Source organism: Onychostruthus taczanowskii, unplaced genomic scaffold (assembly GCF_017590055.1).
Source record: "Onychostruthus taczanowskii isolate IOZ18803 unplaced genomic scaffold, ASM1759005v1 scaffold22, whole genome shotgun sequence".
Taxonomy (NCBI): domain Eukaryota; kingdom Metazoa; phylum Chordata; class Aves; order Passeriformes; family Passeridae; genus Onychostruthus; species Onychostruthus taczanowskii.
Window position 1 is genome coordinate 244505 of NW_024499462.1, and position 14168 is coordinate 258672.

Genomic DNA, 14168 nt, shown 5'->3' on the forward strand with positions numbered 1-14168 from the left:
AATGACACAGAGAATTTAAGGGATTAACCTCCTCTGTATCCATTCATCCTCTCCAGTGATTAATTCCCCATTTTTTTGAAGAGCAACAAGCTTCCAACTACTCCCTAAATATTTCAAGAACATGTGCAATTTTATTCACCTAAATTGCAAGCACTGCATGAAAGCCTGGAAGCATTTTCTTCTTTTTAGCCCCAAAATCTGGCACTAGGGAAATGGTGTTTCCACTATGAGGAGAGGACGATCAGACAAGTTACAAGGTTCTCATCTAGAGGTTACAAGGTTCCTCATCTAGTTACAAGGTTCTAGAAAAAGAGTAGTCAACACATTTCTTACTCCATTTTCTCTACCAGGGTATAATGGTGTTTATTTGAAGATTGGGAAATTTGTTTCTCCTTGGAAAAACTGTCACAGGTTGGGGCTCCCCACCCCACCTTTTTCAGGAAGTATACAATACCACATCCCATTTGTGCAGACACCTGGTGAACAGAGTAAAATACTCACTTGTTCCCTCCTTTTCCATCTCTAAAAACACATTTCCATGAGCACCATATCAAAGCCCCAGAGAACACAACCTCCAAAATTTAAATGAGCAGGTCAGCATCAAAAATCTGCAGGGTCAGTATTTTCTAAAGACAGGGAAGGGTGGCTTTAATTTGGCAAATTCAATTACTTCACTCCTTCAGCTAATAAATGGCATGGCTGGTTTCTTCCTTTGATCTACACATCCAGCTCCAATTACCTGTAATGACACTTCAATCCAAACAGTGTGACCCGGAGCCGGGGGAACCAGAGGGCACCCAAGACAATTAGCTCATCCCACTCCTGCTCAGGAAGGAATGTTCATTAGAGATGTACACCCCTGGTGTCCAGGACTGGATTTATGGGGCCTGGGTCAGATGATTTCTGCCTCTCCCCTTGGCTGTGATGCTTCTGGCCAGGATTTATGTGGGAAGAGCTGCCCTGAGAGCTGCCAATCCCACTGTGCCTGCCTTGCCCATTACCTCAGCCTGCACAACCTCCTTCCTCTTCCTGCACTTACACCCCTCAAACTTACAGACCACAAAAGCAGCAGACACCAGACTGCCCAGTTAAATGTAGCCTTTCCCTCCCTCTTTTATTTTGCCCCCCAAATTTTACCATTTCCAACTGCAGCATCTCTAAATTTCCCCACTGCCTCCTTAATTAAGATGCGTCCAAACAAACCCAATATTCCTTCTGCAGTGGTTTCCAAAGCCATTAAAGGGCTGTTTGGTTCTCATATGGCCTGATGCCTGTCTTGATAAGGGAAAACCATCTCTGGGTTTTCCCCAAGTGCTCTGCTGCACTCCCAGCTCTCTCTGATTGTGTGAGCTGTCTCCTTAGCAGCCTTTTTTACATTATTAAAAATAGAGACTGTTTCATTGCGACTGATTTCCCTTGGGCAATGAGGCAGAAACTGGTCGGGGCAACTGCAGTTTCTTTTTTAGCTTTATTTCTATCTTTAGACGTCCAGGAGGATCCTCCAAATCATTAACATGGAAGCATGGAATGGTTTGGGTTGGAAGGGACCTTAGAAATCACCTAATCCCTTCCATTAGGCCAACATGAGTGAAAATGTGATACTGAAGCCCACAGCACTACCACTGAACTCCTAGAGATACATGGAAAGATCCATAAACACAGACCTGGACATAGATATATGGAAAGATCTGGTTGAAATGATCTTTTAGATCCATAATTCCACCAGCTCTCCATGCCAAGTTGCTTTTTCAGCTAACCCGGGATTTAGTGCAAAAGGCAATTAACATTTTTCTTGATTCATTTCTTCCAATCAAATATTTGGGGACAAAAAGAGAGCAAATAAAGCAGAAGCCAAACACAGGAATGGAAGATAGATGAGTGTCCTCCACCAGCAAACAAATAACAAGCAGCAGCACTGACCACGTGGAAAAAAACCCACTTGGATCAAGCAGGGTAAAGCCCCCGGGAAGCCCTGAGGGATGAGATGGGTTGATTAGGCATCTTTGAGCCAATTATGCCATTTTAAACTACTTTCAATTATTCAATGGACCAATTTGCAGCACTCAATTGCTCTTTACAGCCCTGTACTCTCAGCAAAAGCAATGCACTCTGAAAGACATTAAAAGCTTACTGAGGAGAAAGGCCACATTTCCTTGGCTTTGTGCTCATTTGGGATCTTCTCTTTCCCAAAAACTCAACATTCCACACTTAGAGACACCTCTCAGTGTATCTTGCCCTCTGATCTCCAGCAAAGGAGCTGTATTTTAAGAAAACCCAAGTCTTAACACACTTTCGGAGAATACCCATTGCTCCCTCCTCATGGAGCTGGGAATTTCTTTGCCAAAACAGGATGATTTTTGGTGATGTTCCTTAGAGGAAGTAAAACTTCTGGCTACTCCTTAGAAAACACTGGAATATCTCGTCTTTTGGTGGGAATTTGTACACAAAGCAGCTCATGGCTCCCAAGGCTTAATAACTCCCCAAGCAACTCCAGTGTAGGAAGAAGGATCAAGAACCCAGCTGGGGAAAATCAGTCATTTAAATATCCCATGGTTGTTTCTTTTCCATTTATCCCAAAATGAAGAAAAATAGATGTGCAAAGGCCACAGTATCCTGAAAGTGAATCAATCCCAAGCTAACACAGTCCTGAAGCAGAGACAGCTATCCATAGAACACAGATGGCTGAGCCCCAGCTGCAGTAAATATAGGGAAAAAAATCCCATTAAACTTAATGTTGCAGATATTTTCTTTTCATTACTATTCCACCATTTCAGAAAATGAGTCCAAAAAATACCAAGTTGGGGTTTTTTTAATGTTAATCAACCCAAAAATGTAAGTAACAAGCAGCTAAAAACCTGAGCCCACAGCACAAACACTGAGCCACATCATCATCAGTTCCAGAGGAAATGGGTTATTTCTTCTCCCAAAGAAGGATCAGAACTAACTCTGAAATAATGCAAGTGCATCATCTTGGGATGCAGGGAGAAATTCTTCCCTGAGAGGGTGGGCAGGCCCTGGCAGAGGGTGCCCAGAGAAGCTGTGGCTGCCCCTGGATCCCCCATCCCATCACAGCACACAAATCCACGGGATGAAGAGATGAACAAAGGAAGAGCAGGTGAAGGATGCAGGCTGACAGAGCCTCCCATGCCCCACTCTTGAGTTTTCAAACCACTTGAGAACATCACAAACTGCCAATTGTGAAAAATCATTTCTATTTCTGTCCTTCAGCATGGCACAAGTGGGATGCCAAGTCAGAGAGCTCTCCCTATGCCAGGAAGCAACCAGGCTTGTGTTTGGAAGTTGGGATATTCCCTGGAAGATGCTGCTCAGATACATCTTGGAAATGCCACACAGCAGTGAAGAAAGGTGGCAGAAAGGCAGGAAGACAACCTTGCTCCAAATAGTGAGGGTGAGATGGACCCATGGAGGGAAAAGACTGAAGATAAAATGAACATGAACAGAACTACAAACAAAAATAGTTCTATAACTTAAAGCAACCTTTTCTTGTGGAAATGGGCCCCTGGCACAGGGCACAGCAGGATTAAAACACCACTGCTGAGGTAAAGGTTTCACTCATGGCAGGGATGGGGCTGAAGACTTTCCTGTCAGCCAGGAATAATAGATTCATAACAGTCATGGTCCAAAGGGAGCCTGGAGATCCCAGTGTGGGAGAAGAGGTCCCTTCATCCCAGGGACACACACAGAGCTCAATATCTGGCCAGAACACAGTTTCCAGAGTTAGATGGCTTGAAATTTATTCCCTACACACAAGACAGAAAAAAAAAAATAACAGAGGTGAGTCTATCCTAAGTGAGAGCTACCTGCTGTGATGGGAGAAGGAGCTGCAGTTCTGCTATGAGAGCCCTGGCAAAAGGCTAATTATTGTGGCTTCAGCCAATGTTATTTAACCCTCCTGCCAGGAGAATTAAATCCAGACACAGCTACAGTCCAACTGTGGAAACAACACCAATTTATTCTTTTCATGCCCAGCTCTCCTCAGTACCTGTTAATGAAGGCAGAATTAGTGTGCCTTGACAATGGACCCCATTTGCTGGGAAACTGCAGTCACTGGCAATGGAAAAGCTCTTTTTCTCCTTCCTCCATTTGTTTTGCAAGTCCCAAAGCAAAAACCTCTTTGGTCAGGGAAGCCATGTCTTTGTTTTCCTGTAACATTCAAAGGATCCAAGGGAAATTCCATCAAAATTTGCTCATCTTTCTACCTCTGTCCCAAAACACGAGGAGCAGCTGAAGCAACAGAAACTGTGGAGTTGCCTCAAGGCCCCTCAGCTCTCATTGCCTTTAACATAAGGCTGACTTTCTGAAGCAGCTAAAAGCCATTTTATTAGTTGTTTTAAAAGAAAAACTTCACAGAAACACAGCAACTGGGGAGAACAGACAGTGCTGGAGTGAGAAATGGCTCGTAAATAAGATATGGTGACAGACTCATTCTCGGAGCAATGTGCAAACAGCTGCCTGAGAGCAACATGAAATGAAGCCTCCAGCCTTCTCTCCTCCTCTCACTCCCCATTTCACAGAACTCAGAACTCAGGTCAAGCTGCAAAGACACCTGAAATGAGGAGTTTGGGGAAACATAAAGACACAGAGCCCTTGGGGCTTCTTGTTTCCCAAGGCTCTCATTGATCAGTTTGGAATCCAATGAGCCAAACCAGATCATGATGGATCTCTCCCCATCACTCTCTCTTCTGCCTCCCTCTCCCCCAGACCCAATCTCCCACTCCCCCTTTTGATTATCCTGCTTAATCTCAATATGCCATCTTCCTTTCCCAATATTTATTTGGTTTTATCAATTTGATGTAATCTACAGCTCCACCTTGTCCAGATATTTCCTTAATGTTTGGGTTATTTAAGCAACACAGGGAGAAAACAAATATTGAACTGTCACATTTAAGATTTACTTCCCTCATTCTATTTTATTTATTTATTTCTCTCTTTTATTTATTTACTTCTAGGGAAAAGAACCCAATCAGGAACTACTGGATTCCTGCAAGGCAATGTTCACTAGTCAGAGAGTAAACCAGTGGGGTGCAACAGTGAGTTTTCTATTTAGCCACAGGGTAAGGCTTGGATGTGAGTTAATTTTAAAAAAGCAAATGCTTCAGAAATGAAACTCAAACTCTTCCTCTGGGGAATCACTAACAGGAGCTCCAGAGATGTTCCTCCATCTTCAGTAATCATTTAACAAACTTCCCAAATGTCTACAAGTCACCCTCAAAGCCCTGGAATTTTTTTTTCCTCCCTTTGTTTTTAAATTTTCCCTTTTGAAAGCTCCTGCCTTGCCCTCAAAGGCCCAACATGGTTCCTCATTAATCTAACTCCCCTGTAATTGAGGACACACTCAAAAGCCCAAGAGCAAGAGGAATAAAACCCTGTCCCTCCCTCACAACCTCCAAAACAAGGCTGGCTGCTCCTCCAACACAAGGTGGTCCTTTTCTTTTATTCCCACAACAAACAAGTTAAAGAAAAGCAAGAACAATTTCTCTTACTACTGCCTGTGGAAGCACATGAAATTAATTTTGTGCCCTGTGTACTTGATTAGGGGGTTGTTCACCACCAGCACAACCATAAAAACAAGGGCAAGAGTGTTTTCCAAACCACACTCAGTAATGTGATAGCAGAGGTTTGAGAGTTCATTGTCCTCTGTGGAGGCTCAGATGGAAAGCCCTCATTACACAAGTGAATACCAGAGATCATTTTGGCAGAGCCCAGATGAATGCAAGGAAGGAACAGCAACGGTCTTAAGAGCCAGTACGGGGACTCAGTCAAATAAAGAAAAGCAAATTAAAGTCATAAAACAAATTCCCTGGCTCGAACCAGCTTCATCTCTCTGTTTTCACAACATGAAGGTCACACACAAGTCTGCCCCCGCCAGGTCCATCTGACAACAAACAAGAGCTTGAGCATTGCTGCTTCCCAGGAATAGATCCTCAGTAAACGAAGAGCTGCCTCTCGTGTCTCCTGTTACAACATGTAAGAACATGGAGGGAGAATAAAGCACCTGTTGCTGTGACAAAGCATCAGGGATTAACCCAGCTGAGTCCCTGAACAGCACTGGGCAGGCAGCAGAGGGCTCTGCTGGGAAACATCCAGTTTTATAATTTCACAAATCAGGTCAGCATGGAATAGATCCATGATTAGGTGGCCAAGTTTTCTCTTTTTAAATCTGAAAATAAAATGTCTCAAGTTTATTTGGACAGTGGCTTATTCCCCCTTACCCCACATTTTCTAATAGGGCTGAGAAACTGCCATTGACTTTCCTGTTTATGACACAGCACCTTCCAAGCAGTCAGAGAAGCTCTGTAAATGAGGTTTTGAGCTTGACTTCCACGTGAAGAAAGTCTAGAAATGCCATTTGACATTATCAAAGGCTTCAGTTTCATTGGCTCTTGCCAGCAAAGCAAACTTTTCAGTGCTGGCACTTGGAGTGCAGATGACTTTGCTGGAACAGATTAGCAGATCATGGAAATATCACAAATGCAAGTCAAGGGCAGCAGGGTGAAAAGACAGAAGGTATCTAATGATACTGGTTGAAATGTAAACAGCTTAACTTCCCTCCTCATTGGATTACATCACTCACAAACCCAAGCTCACTCAAGTGAAAACACAGCTGGAAAAGGGAGTTTGGAGAGGTGTGAAACCCCTGAAAAGCTGGAGATCTCTGTTCATCCAAATCCAAGAGAATATCACATGAACACAGCTCAAGAACACATCTCCTTTTACAGATCTGAACAGCAGGTCAAGTGACTCATTAAAAAAAAATTTGTCACATTTCAAAATGAGAAATAAATCTTCAGAAGTCATCAATCAGCTTGTCTTTTCAAAGCACTGGAAGCTCAGGCTAAACCAGATCGAGCAACAGCAATTGCTCAGCTCAAGTTGCAGGCAACCAAGAAGGCCTTTTAGGGAAATGCATGCCAACAAGCTACTACTTGTGAAACCTGAAAACTTCAAAAAAGCAGGAATCGCAGAGAAAATCCCTGCTGTACTTACTGGAAAGGACGGTGGTGAGGAAGATGTAGTCGGAGAAAGAGATGAGTCCGCATTCTCCGAGCGCGTAGAAAATGCTGTCCTCGTCAGCAAACTTCTCCCTCTCCTGGGACAACTTCTGTCATCCACCCGAGCCACAGCCCAAAGAGAGCACACAAAGCACCAGATTAAACACAGAAATGGAAGGCTTCATTTGTATCCTTAGCACCAACAAGCCATTCCATGGACACACACAACCCTACTGTCTCCATCCATATCCAGTGGACCTTTCCCAGCCTTTGGATCTGATCAGAGAAGTTCTGCAAAGATCAGTGCTTCCCCATTCCAAATGAGGATAAGGAATTGCATGGGATTTCGGTGTTGGTTCAGCCCAGCTGAAATAAACATAAATAAAACTATGGCCAGTTTGCTTAAAATCTTTGACATTAGTGGTAAAAAACTCAGACTTTAATACAGGATTTAAAGAGGAAATTGTATTCACTGACAGCTTTTTAGTTAGACTCTGTTGTAGAAAAGAGCCAAGAAAGGACTATTTGACATGAATATAAAGTCTGATCAAAGTCATCCAAATTGTACGTGTGTGTGTGTGAGCTCAAAGAGAGGACTGGGCCTGAAACCAAACTCAATCCCCCTCTTGCTCCAATTCTTTTCCATTTATCAGCTCACAATATCTTACTAAGCTAAAAATTCGAGTCCCTTTGATCTGCAGAACTCCCAAAGGCTGAAAAGGATCCATAAAACTGTTAGGGAATCCACACTGGTGACCCACTTTAAGGACACAGTAGGAGGAGGCACACACACAGAGGAGAATTAAATGAATACAAAGGAGAGTAGGGGTGGGTGAGGTTATTCCATGGAAACCAGGCCATGCAAGCACACGCAGGCACGGTGAAAGCAAGGCTGGATTTAGGAATGGTTTTAGGAAAAACCACCAACAAACACCACCACAAGAGGGTCCAGCTACACAACTGTCCCCCACCGTTACCTCTGTCTAGCGGAGATCCCACCATATACAAGATAAAGGAAAGAAAACTGGTTAACCAACAATAAAACAAGCAGGCAAAACATCACATCAAGTTGAATGGTTAGGCTTGCCAAGAGCAAGGAAAGTTTGGAGCAACCAGGTGGTTGCTGTGACTGGAAGCCTATGGAGATATCCCAGCAAGTGTTAGCTCATAGCTTCTCCACTCTCTGCAGCTGATGTCTCTCATCCACCTCAAGTTTTTGTTTTTTGTTTTTTTTGTTTTTTTTTTTGAGAGAGAACTCACCATTATTTGTGATTGCAGGGTGGGGATGAGCTCAGCTAATAATTTAGATGAAAACTTAACCTGTATCTGGCTTGGAAACCACAAGAAAAGAGACAAAAATAATCATATAGATCACAAAAAAAAAGTTTCCAGGGAAAAAGACTTCAGTTCTATTGATCACATAAAATTGTTCTTTAATTGTTCTTGTTTCTCCAGGTGGTAAAGGCACATAAAACTGTGCCTTTACCACCTGGAGAGCACCAGGAATTTAGTAAGAGGCGAGTCACTACCAGCAGACAACATGCTAATGGCCTTCATTTGATGCAAGATAACAGCCAGTTATGCTTATGGGGTACCAGGCTGAAATATCATTTCCTCTAAAAATGGTTTTGCTTCCATTTCCATCAAGATGAATCCAAAGCAAAAAATAACATTGATGCTGATGTGAAGAACAAACATCTGGTTTTCCTTTGAACCAGAGGCAGGATATGGGGAGAAAGCAGCTCCCTGTGACTGCTGCTGGAGGTGTTGCCAGCAGCATCTCACCTGCTCCTGTGATTTATTGCCTCTCCCTCTGATTGCCTCTCTTGGGCAGCATTGATCATAATCTAGCTATTGGCATCTTGCTTGAAGAATCCCATGAGAAAGTTCCAGAAGGTGGTTTATTAATTTTTATGGGTTTCTTTGCTGCACTTAAAATTCATAGTCAGCATCAAACAGCTCAAAACATTCCTCATAAGAGGAAAGCGCATCCACAGATTAACAATAAAAAGGGATATTAAGTTAGTTGGTCTCTGAAATATAAAGACAGATGGGAGGGAGAAGCATTTACCCATTTGCACCTTCCTTTGAGCAAACATAGTAAAAAAAAGAGTTATTTATTTATATTAAAACCAGCATCTACTTGTCACTAATCCAGGGAACACAAGCTGTAACTACAGTGCTCAGCTACTTGTAGCTTGTGGAAAAGGGAATTCCTCACCCTGATTTTAAGAGAAAGTAACAACTGCCCTGATCAATCAGATTTTCAGGTTCCCAGCAGTAGAACAGAAGCTTAAAAAAATCCCAGCTCTCCCATCCATTTTCCTCTGTCCCAGTGAGCTGTGTTTGATTGCTTTCCATGAACTTGTGGGAAGCTCACCCCACTGTGGGAAAGGCTCAAAGCACCCTTTTTCCAGGAGCTGTTCCCCACCACGAAACATTGCTGCAAGGAATGATATCTAACCTCCAGGAAAAATAATATAAAATAAATCAACCTACCTATTTCACAAAGCACAACGTGGGCTGTTGTCACCCCTAAAAGTTCAAGGTGATTGACCCAAAGTCAGTCCTCACTAAAACCTCAAACCACCCTTTTCCACACCCACCTTCCTTTCAGCACATTCCAATTCAGCCAGAAAGGTGATGCATGGTACCAGAACACCCAGGGAAAAATCCCTTTCCAAATCTCCACCTTCTTTTAGAGACAAGTCATCTCCACAAATAATTATCCACGCCCTTTTGTATCTGAGCACGAGGTAATCCTCAAAGTGTTCGGTTAAAACAGTGAAATGTCTTCCACTTAACATTTTTTTCCATGTTAAATCCACTCCCAAAACCAGAGTAATTGGTTAAGATCATTCAGCACACCCAAAAAAACCTCCATTTAAACCCGAGCATTCACGAGTGAGCAAGCCATGGGGAACACTTTACAATTATGATGTATTTTTTAATCAAGCAGTAGATTCATATTTAACAAGCACACAGACGAGCAGACATCCAAATTAACATGTAAAAGGAAAAAGAAATCCAAATATCTCACTGCTTTTGGCACAAGCATGGCTGTTTAAGTTCAGTGAGAAGCCACCAGTCCAGTCTCAGTGGAACAAAACTTGTGACAGGTGTACAGGCAGATTCTCTTACAGTTCCAGACACGGATGACAGGTCAAAAAACTGACTTAAATTCAAGATACAGAGCTTGCTTTGCCCTTCCCAACTCAGGCTCTAAGCTCAATCAGCACCAAGATGTGGTTGAACAGATCAATGCAGTGACCAAGCTTCCCCAAACCCACGTGCTAGAGGAAAAAGTCTTGTGCTGCATGCAGGCAACTCCCCAGAGTTCTTTATGTACAGGCTGGCTGCAAAGCACCCAAAGATACATCACAAACTTCACATATTCCACCCCAAAACTGATCTGCTGCTGGAGCCTCCCTTAAATTAAGGACATGGTACAGCTTCCAACAAGGATTGGTGGAAAAACCCCATGGAATCCTTATGTTCCTCACGACAAATATTAACTTTATTTTGGATTTTAAAATTGTTTTCTCAGGGCTGAGTGAAGAGTGAAATGTGGTAATATTGAATTATACAAATCTGAAAAATAAAGGTGTATTTTTGTACATGGAGGGATACTTTCTCTGCAGAGGCAGAGATGGGCACACAGTGCTGGTGCTCCTACTTCTAATGCAGGACTAGAGAAGCCTGACCACCTAAATCCTGGCAGCTCCACTTCATGTGGCATTCCAGAAACTACAGCATTTAATTCGGGAAGAACACATTCTTGGGAAATCCCTCAGAGCTGCCAGTGTGGGTTTCCATCTGAAGAAGGAAAGGACATTTTGGGCATGTTTCTTCCTGTAATTTACGTTTCAGCACTACATTTGCACTTCCATCAACCAAAGCTTCAGGAATTTATCAGCCCAATGTGACCACTTAGCGTTCCAAAACAACAATAAAATAAATATCCATGAGAGATAATGGGTATTTCTCCAGAACCAGGAAGCAATTCTGTCAATTAGCAAGGGATTTTAGATGAAGAATAAACCACCTTTTATTGACAAACATCATTCTACTCGGTTTGTTCCTTTTGAACAGAAACATTTTCAGGTGACCATTATTGTACTGAGCAAATACAAACCCCATGAGTGTAGAGTGAAGTCACCTGGATGCAAAGCAATTCTCTTTCAGTCCCAACTGACCACCTTCAGTTATTATTATAAAACATTAAAATAAGACATCAATTAATGTATTTCATTCTTTCTTTTCTATTAATGTATTTCTTTCTTGGTTAACTGTAGGCATGTAGGAAAAGAAGTCCTATTTGCCAGCAGTACAGATCCACAGGTGTGCAGCTTTTCCCAAGCAGGGCTGTTGAAAATCCAGGGAAATGCATACTAAGAGACTTGGTAACAGACAAGGGAGAACCCTTAATAAATTCCAGTGCAAACCAGCTTGCTGTGGTAATTAAAAATATAAATGCTTTCAACTCTGTCTGCATCAAAACACTGAACTGAAAAAAAGGAGGATTTTAAACTTTGCTCATTTTTTTGAGACTTAAACTTTAAAGAGTCAAAGCAATGTATCTAGAGATTTCAGGCACCTCACTTTCAAAAAATTGTATAAAGAAATAAAAGGCTTTCCGGATTAGTTTTCAAAATTGAGCCTTTCAGCCCAAATGTTCCAAAGTTCTTTAGGGAAAAAAAGAGATAGGGGAGGTCCCTCTGCACTATGAAACATGGACAAAAATGGGACTTGGGAGGAAATTGAGGGATTTAAGAGTTTTTAAAGTCAGTTCCATAATGTGGATGCAAAATAAGTTATTTTAAATGCACTGCCTGGCTTTTTTATATCACTTTTTCTACATCATTAAATAAGAAAAAAAAGTGTTTGAGGCTGTGATGAAAACAGCACAAGGACCTTTTGAAAATCATAAACCTCTTTTAGCCATGGGAAAGCTCACATTATCTGGAGCCACTAGGAATGATAATTTCCTATGAAGTCTGCACACCAACACAGGCAAAGACAAACAGGTTCTCCATGGCAAATTGTGGTGGCTGAGTGCTGACCTAAGAAAATGCTTAAAATTTACTGCTGGCAGATAATACTGCATAATTGGCAGATAACACCTTGCAAGGGCATATTTCAATTGAGGTTTTAAAAACTTTTCATTTTGGGGGGTTATTTTATCTGTGTATCTACAGAGGGGCACAAAAATACAGAGCTGGACATGGGTGAGGTTGTCCTGCACGTCCTTTCACTCTAAATTTGAGCACATCCAGAGAATGAAAACCTGGGCAGCAATTCTTACTGCAGGTGGACTCCTGTGACTGGAAAGAGAAATCTGCATTCCTTCCCTTCCAGCAAGGCTGTAAATATTCAAACCACCTTTCAAACAAAGGGCACCTGCAATGCAAGGCCAGCATTCTGTACACCCCAGAAAATCAACCACACAGACTCTCCCAACCCGTGGCAGGCAGCAGAGCCACTCATGCAAGGGAGAAACCCCTGCAGGAAAAGCCAAGAGGAAATGCTTTGGAAAAGGGACAGTCTACACTTGTGCTCCCCTCAGCAGGGTAATGAAATCACAATCTGCAGGACCACTGGGGCATTCTGCATTGGCATTTAATGGGGAGGATCGAAATTAGGGTCCTTGATGGCTCACATAAAGCTTCTAAAATGAGCTGAGTTTTGCCACCTTTGAATTTAAACAGCTGTTTAGGTCTCTGATGGAAATTGGGATGCTGCTCTCCCTCATCTCAGCCTGCATGACCAAGATGAATTCATTGTGCTGCTCCTTCTCTCACGCAGAAATCACAGTGTGAAAGGACATCAGGAAGAAAACAATAATTCTCTATAAAAAGTGATTATCAACCATTGGCTCAGTTGATGACGTTGGGGCTGTACACTTGGTACTCACCACCAAAATCTTGTCAGTTCTCTTTCCCTCTCTCAGTCCTTTTTTTTCCTTCACCTGCTTCTCCCATCCAGATTTTACCTCCTTTTGTAGCCAAGTGAGTTCAAGCATCTCCTAAAGCATTCCCTGTCACCCTCTCCTTCCATATCCGTTCTCCCTACTAACACCATGTCACCCAAGGACAGAGTTCTCAGAGCTTTGTTTTGTGTCCCTCAAATATTAAGCATTAAGCTAACACAAGCAAAACTATCAAAGAAATTAAAGCCAGAAATACCCCAGAATCCATTTTTGATTAAAAGACTGCATACACCCACTGAGGGCTTATTACCAAGTGGTTTATTTTTCCTTAACTTTCCCTGTGGATTTCATAAAGGTCAAAAAGATACAGGGAAAACTCAAAGTGCTTAGAGATATTTTCCTCTTTACTTACTAATATTGAATGAACTCCCCTTTGGTGTCTAAATGTTTAGATTTTAAGAACTACAACAACTAAATATCTACTACCCATCATATTTTTTAATACAGTTCACTCTACATAATTCTGTAACTTGAAAAACTCAAGTTTGCAAATGTAGCCTTTCCCAAAACGACACACCTTCAAATAGATGACATTTCCCCAAAGATTTGGCCAGCGAATCAAACTAACTTTGTGGCCTCAAGGGGAAAACACAATCTTCCAACAGAGCCAGCTCTATCACAGTCTCATTGAGCTGCACAATAAGACAGAAGCCTCAGAGGACACTGTGAAGCCAGGAGGGCAGGGAGACACACATCTGAGCTTTGTTCAAAACAGTTCCTTTTAATAGAGCCAGGTATTAATGGTTACCCTGAGGACTGTTCTCTCCACAAGCCAAACTCAGGTGTTGTGAAATAAATCCTGCAGGCTGAGGATGAAGGAGAGCACTCAGGAGTATTTATGAGAGGAGCAGGGGAAGAGGTGAGCGTACACTGTCCCTTTCACATGAAAAGTGCATATTATGAGGTCTGAAGCACAAACTAATCAAAGCACATGCTGTCTGCTTTGTACCTGCCAGAAATCCTGGTGGGAGGGGAGAGGGTTAGAAAAGGGAAGAAAATGAGGGAATGCTTGGTTACACCAAAAAAAAGAGCACAAACCAGAATTAGAATAAAGACAAGTATCAGAGATATTAGCAGCTGGAAGAAACACCCGCCAGGTACCTGGAAACCAGAACAAAAGAGGACAAAGAACAACCAGAGGATTTTAGTAGAAGCCCTGTGGAAAT

General features: G+C 42.3%; 1 protein-coding gene across 5 annotated transcripts in view; it reads right to left on the minus strand.

The window, feature by feature from the left end:
- The window catches only part of MICU1 (mitochondrial calcium uptake 1), an 88045-nt gene that overhangs the window by 35279 nt on the left and 38598 nt on the right, over positions 1-14168 (minus strand). For 3 of the 5 annotated variants that reach the window (XM_041404807.1, XM_041404808.1, XM_041404809.1), the window contains exons 7-8: positions 8274-8339; positions 7009-7123 (exon numbers count right to left, since the gene is read on the minus strand). In XM_041404807.1, coding sequence (XP_041260741.1) covers positions 7009-7123; positions 8274-8339 — 181 coding nt within the window. Of the gene's footprint in view, positions 1-7008; positions 7124-7990; positions 7997-8273; positions 8340-14168 lie in introns of all 5 variants that reach the window. The other 2 variants (XM_041404810.1, XM_041404811.1) reach the window with 2 other exon arrangements.